Source organism: Heterodontus francisci, chromosome 46 (genome assembly GCF_036365525.1).
Source record: "Heterodontus francisci isolate sHetFra1 chromosome 46, sHetFra1.hap1, whole genome shotgun sequence".
NCBI classification, from domain to species: Eukaryota; Metazoa; Chordata; class Chondrichthyes; order Heterodontiformes; family Heterodontidae; genus Heterodontus; species Heterodontus francisci.
The window spans coordinates 15,093,908-15,100,163 of record NC_090416.1 but is presented as its reverse complement, the minus strand read 5'-3'; the positions used below and the strand labels follow the sequence as shown (position 1 = coordinate 15,100,163).

The window sequence follows — 6,256 nt, the reverse complement described above, 5'->3', positions numbered from 1 at the left end:
AAAGTCGCCTGTTCTTCACAAACACACTACATTCACCATATGTCTCTGACATGTAGTTATAAAATTACACACAAAGCAAAACACACCACCCACAGGTAAAATAGAAGCAAACGCAATTTCCTGCAGATCTGACCGTGTTTTTCTCCTGTTGTGTTCATGTTCTGTAAATGAATCAGCCTATCACATCTCAGACAGGGAAACTTGCCACTAACAGTATCTCTATCCAGGAATGATACTGTCTGTTCAACAGGAATTGACGTTTAATCCATATAACATTTAATTATCAGCTAATAATTGATCAATACAAACCTCTGGTGCATTGTTATAGTCGAAGAATTATTTATTTTATTTACATACAGGCGTTAGCCAAAAAACACATCCTGTCAGTGACTGGAGCTACAGGATCAGCAGAAAACCCTCTGAGAAACTCACACAGGAAAACCCCTGATTCTTTGCTTCATTTTGTTTTACACTTGAATTACACTAACATAGTAAAATATCCTTCACAATACTCAAAACCCGTTATTTTACATTTAACAAAAAAGCCGGACAGTCTTTGTAAACACTGGCCAATGCACGGAGACAGTTTAGGTATTTGATGGGAGTTTCCTTGGCTCTGTTATTATTTCCGCAAGGCTCTGGGTTCTCTTCTTTTGCAAATCCTGTCTCCTCCATAATTCACCGGATAGAAACCATCCGGGTTCTCATCTGCGACCCGCCTTCTTTTTTGATTTCTTTTCCAATGCAGCAAACTCCAGGGAGGCGTAGAGAGGTCCGCCCTGAGACTGGTAAATATATTACACATTAACATTCAAAGATAGTTCAAGACAGGTCACACTATCCCGATTTATCTGTGAAACTACCGTGGGCTTGGTCTTATTTCTAAATCTTCATAGTACTTCCAGCGGCTAATGCATGAGAACATTCCCTGGTTGGGTGGGGCGGGGGGGGGGGGGCTGCTGGGGGTGGGGGGGTTGGGTTGATGGTAGGGAGGAAGACGGGAGGCGGGGGACGGGGGACTAATCTCACTGTCGAGATAAACAAAATAAATGTAGTGGAAAGCTGGAAATCTGCAATAGAAACAGAAACTACTGGAAATCTGCAGTAAAGTGTGATGGAGGCATTGTACCGGGATAATTAACCTGCCCTTTCCATTATCAGATGGGGAGAGGGCTGTGGGATGTGATCTGTTTCTAGTTGGACGGACGAGTGGGTTTCGATACAAATGAAGATGCTCCAGACTGTGACCTGCTCTGTTAACCATGTGAAATATCCAGCATGAGACATGTGACACCATATCCTAAAAAATCAACTTCCTGCATATTATGTAAACTGAGCTTACCTGTTTTGCACCCTGATGTTTTCCCCTCGCCTCTGTTTGTCGATTGTCATCTGTGTATTGATGATTAAGATATGAAGTGAAATATTATCCCCGTCTGAATAATCCATAACTAATGACAGAGACACAGTGAGCCAATGAACCGCGACCATACCAATGTTCCTCAATGCACAAGTGATTCCCCAATCCGTCAATAATCTACCACTACACCAATGTCCCCCAATACGCCAATGATCGACACGGCACTAATGGTTCAGAATACATCAATGATACCCCAATGCGCCAGTGTTTCCCAATATGTCAATGGTCCCAATTACTTCAATGTTCCCCCAATACACCAATGTTTCACGATATGCCAATGATCCCCAAATGTGCCAATGGTCCCCATTGCTTCAGTCTTGCACCAATGGATCAATGATCTCCCAATGCGCCAATGATCTCCCATACGCCAATGGTCCCCAACACTCCAATAGATGGTCCAACGATCAACCACCGGTGTCCGCCCTATATTGCCAATCTGATACATTACTGTCGGTTTTAATAATCAATAATTAGAGTTTTTTGTGGGAACAACAGACAGGAAATCGATTTAGAACATTCTGGTGGCGGGAAAAGGACTTATTTGATCCTTTAGCTTTCCCGCCTTTGATATTCAACCTACACCAACATTTCAAACCAACTTACCCGATCGTCGCTGATTCCTTTTCCCACTTTGTTTTCTCTCTTTCAAGCTAAAACTGCATGCAGGCAAAAATAGCAAACAAGTGTTACTTCTTGTAAATCCTGGGTCACTTGCCATAAATATTGAGAAGAGAATTGTGGAGTGGTCTTAGAATCAACCTTAAAAGAATGCAGAATATATAAACATATGCCATTGGAGTTGGGGTTTAACTGGCTTTGACACAGTGTTAAATGCAGTGAGACTGTTAATGATGAATTTTACAAACGGTTCAGTTACTCACTTTTCATTGTGGCCTCTCCTGACTCGTTCTTCTGAAACAATAAACTGTAATTAGCATTTCAAACTGCCAGAAGGGATCACATTGAACAAACAATTATTAAAATATCCCTGATAGACATTAGCTCCTCACCTGATCTGCCTCTTTTACGAATCCAAATGGAAATGAGGATCAAGAGTAGAACTAGGTTCAGGGCGCCGGTTATGGCAGCGGGAAGGATCAGATTGCACGGCTCTGCAGAGACAGAACACTTAGAAACTGCTGCTCGGTTAAAAGTCATTCTTTTCTGGGATTCTCTGATGGGAAACTTGACCCAGTTATAATCTCGCGGTGTGAAATGAAAACAAAACGCCAATACGACTGGTAGTCAGCGAGTGAAAACTTAGAATGGTATAAATTGCACAATGTTTGGTAGTTGAGATCATTTGACAGGCAACATTGTCAGTATTACCCCATAATTATAATGTACCACAATTCCAATCTTTTATTTGAAAATTGAGTCATAGAATCTTACAGCACAGGAGGAGGCAATTCGGCCCATCGTGGCTATGCTGGCCCTTTGAAACAGCTATCCAATTAGTTCCAATGTGAGTTCCCAGCTCTTTCCTCCACAGTCCTGTTAATGTTGTCCCGTCAAGTATTTATTCAATTCCCTTTTGAAAGTTATTACCGGGTCTGCTTCCACCGCCCCTTCAGGCAGCGCGTTGCAGATCACAACAACTCGCTGTTTAAACCAATATATTCTCATCTCCTTCTCTGGTTCTTTTACCAATTATCTTACATCTATGTTCTCTGGCTACTGACCCTCCTGCCAGTGGAGACAGTTTCTTATTTATTTACTCTATCAAAACACTTCATGATTTTGAATACCTCTGTTAAATCTCTTCTTAACCTTCTCTGCTGTAATGAGAACAATCCCAGCTTCTCCAGTCTCTCAACATTAACTGAAGTCCCTCATCCCTGGGACCATGCTGATACATCTCCTCAGTGTTAAGACTTTTAAACTCCTTGCTAAAGTGTGATGCCCAGATTCGAACACAATCTTCCAGCTGGGGTCTGACCAGTGATTATATAAAGTATAACTTTCTCTTGTATTCGATTCCTGTATTAATAAAGCCAAGGAACCGATATATCATTTAACAACCATTTCCACTTGTCCTCTCAGCTTCAAAGATTTCTGTACATGTGCTTCATCAGTGATAATCTCGAACAGTTTCTAACAAACCAATTTTAGGGAAGTCTCATATCCTGAGGTTAATGTTATATCTCATTGCTGATATCACAAAGTAAAATTTAAATTACAATCGATTTTACGAGATAACTGGGAATTGATAAGTGAGGTTCCTGGAAACGATGAAGGAAACGGGTGGGAATGAGGGAGCATCTCATACTAGCAGACGCACATCTATTTTATCAACAATTTCATGTCTTCGCTGCTTTCTGCTAGTAAAACGGGTTCAGTGTAGAATTTAACTCAAATCCACTCCAAGATCCTCTTCCTGAAAGGGCGGTGGAAGCAGATTCACTCATAACTTTCAGAAGGGAATCGGATTATTACTGGAAGGGGATAATTTGGCAGGGCTATGGGGAAAGGGTGGGACTGATTAAATAGCTCTTTCAAAGGGCAAGCAGGGGCGCGATGGGCCGAATGGGATCTTTCTGCTCTGTGGCATTCTATCATTCTAAGATGACACACACAAATCTAAACTCAGCCGAGAAAGTATTTCCATCAACAGGACTCCAATAGGGACAGAGGGTAATCGTAACTTCTTTCAACATATTTGAACAGACTGAACACACTACTTGTCCTGAAATAGTTCCGTATGTATGCTTATACCGTGGAGATGTTTGATTTACAGATTGCAGGCGCTTAGAAGCTAGTGAACTCCTCCAACTGACGCTAAAGCTGAATACAAGCCTTCATTGTACAAATCACCAGCTCACCTGACACTGCCTTGGGGATGTACACGCTCTTTGTCCAGGATTTTCCCGGAGACCCCATGTTCAGCAATACAAGTACAGACACCGCCGCTTCTCCAGCTTTCCCCCGACACCATGACGTGACTTCTGATGCTGTAGGTCCCGTCCGGCTGCATTGTACCGGAATCGCTCCGTCCCTCGGTGAGCTGGCCGGAAATGTTCCAGAAAATAACAATTTGCTTGGAGGAAACGCCACTGACCAAACACAGTAAGGGGATGGTTTCCCTCAAATGCAGCTCACCGGGCGGGACAAATACCAGCAGCGCTGTCTTGTTAGTGGAACTGTCTGGACACAGATTGAGACACAGTTAATGATTAGTTTGCACTGAATGATAATGCTGTGCATGATCTGGATTCAATTTGCTCACTCTCTTACCTCCAACCAGTAGTTTGGATCCATTCTGGAGCGGTGCATAGCCACCCCTATCAGCACAGTAGTAGGACCCCGAGTCAGTCACCTGGACATTGCGAATTTCCAGTATCAATTCATGCTTGCTGTTGCCTTTTTTAGAAACAAACTTACAAGCGGCCCAATTACAGGGTGGGATATCGATTATTCTCGGGGCTTCACCCACAAGCTGCTTGTACCAGAGATAGCTAGTCACTACTTCCACTTGGGAAGTTCGGTAACAGGCTAGTTCCACTGGCTGGCCGACTTCAGCTGTCACTGTGAAGGGACTCTGAGACAGAAAGGGCCCGGATCCTGCAACTAGAGAGATTATTGTAACATTACAGCTGATTATTGAGAGATGGAAAGAAGCCGCTTTGAAACACATCGCCTGGAATTGAAGAACAACCTCATTGTTGCTTTTACATCTAGTTGACTCTATTTAATCTCCAATTTTCATTTTCTTCACATTATAAGAGCAGCAGAAAGTAAACTAATATTATCAGGCCCAATCCCTTCACTGGATAACTCGATTACATTTTCACCTCAATGAACACTGACCCTGACTGATTCCACTTAAGAATTCTCACTCACCGTAAGCCCGGAGCACTTGGAAAATGAGCATCAGAGAAAAAGCTTCCCTAAACATTCTGAGGCCGGAACCGGCGTGAGTTCTCCCCGTGCTCGCTCTCAATACTGGGCGCCGGTTGACCTGAGCCCAGTCGCATTGAGTTGCCTCTCTTCAGATGCCGTGGCAGTTATGAGGAGCTCAGCCTTTTGCGTGCGGTTTGCTAGTGGACCCCACACCTCATGTGTTCCACATATTGTGGTCAGCGTCTGTCCGTCAAGGCGGTCAAACTAGTGCAAAAGGAAGAATATCTCGAAAGAGCTTTACTGGGTTGTCGTTCAGAGAGGGTAGCAGGAAAGTGATTCTTTGGAGGTCCGCATTTGTCACGCTGTCGAATACTAATTTTATCAGTTAAAGTTTAGCATTTTCCAATTCATTCTCGGGATGTGGGCGGGCCTGTCATTTATTACCCATTCTAATTGCCTTGAGAAGGTTGTGGTGAGCTGCCTTCTTGAACTGCTGCACTCCATGTGGGGTAGGTACACCCACAGTGTTAGGAAGGGCGTTCCAGGATTTTGACCCAGCCACTGTGAAGGAACGGTCGATATATTTCCAAGTCAGGATGGTGTGTGGGTTAGAGGCGAACTTGCCGATGCGTCTGCTGCCCTTGTCCTTCTAGGTGGTGGAGGTCGCGGGGTTGGAAGGTGCTGTCAAAAGAGCGTTGGTGAGTTGCTGCAGTGCATCTTGTAAATGGTACACACTGCTGCTACTGTGCGTCAGTGGTAGAGGTCACGGGCTTGGGAGGTGAAAGCCTGGAGTTCAGAGTGTAATCCAATTTACCTATTCTGTAAAGAGGTTGTACAACATTCTTGAAACCACCTGCTTGGAGAGAGACTGGAAAATGATGGATGAAGCTGTGTGCGGTTTAATGTTGATTTTTAGTTACTGGTCTGTTATTAGCCAGAACAGAAGACGCCCGGAGATTTAACAAAGGGAGTAAAATCTTGGAATTCTAATGAGTC

The 6,256-nt window shown here is 43.6% G+C and overlaps 1 protein-coding gene across 1 annotated transcript; it reads right to left on the bottom strand.

Moving 5' to 3' along the window:
* Positions 1 to 301: 301 nt before the first annotated feature.
* Positions 302 to 5,315, bottom strand: LOC137356879 (uncharacterized). Its single transcript, XM_068022718.1, has 8 exons — positions 5,261 to 5,315; positions 4,655 to 4,987; positions 4,243 to 4,473; positions 2,431 to 2,532; positions 2,302 to 2,332; positions 2,024 to 2,076; positions 1,343 to 1,392; positions 302 to 785 (listed from the first exon to the last, which is right to left on the bottom strand). Exons 1-8 carry the CDS (start codon positions 5,313 to 5,315, stop codon positions 705 to 707), a joined length of 936 nt encoding a protein of 311 aa, XP_067878819.1. The 3' UTR covers positions 302 to 704.
* Between the last annotated feature and the right edge of the window lie 941 nt (positions 5,316 to 6,256).

Coding starts and splice junctions, on each gene's coding strand:
- LOC137356879 (XM_068022718.1), bottom strand. CDS start 5,315: ATGTTTAGGGAAGCTTTTTCTCTGATGCTCATTTTCCAAGTGCTCCGG. Junction 4,988..5,260: donor CCAAGTGCTCCGGGCTTACG/GTGAGTGAGAAT, acceptor TAATCTCTCTAG/TTGCAGGATCCGGGCCCTTT. Junction 4,474..4,654: donor ATCCAAACTACTGGTTGGAG/GTAAGAGAGTGA, acceptor GTGTTTGGTCAG/TGGCGTTTCCTCCAAGCAAA.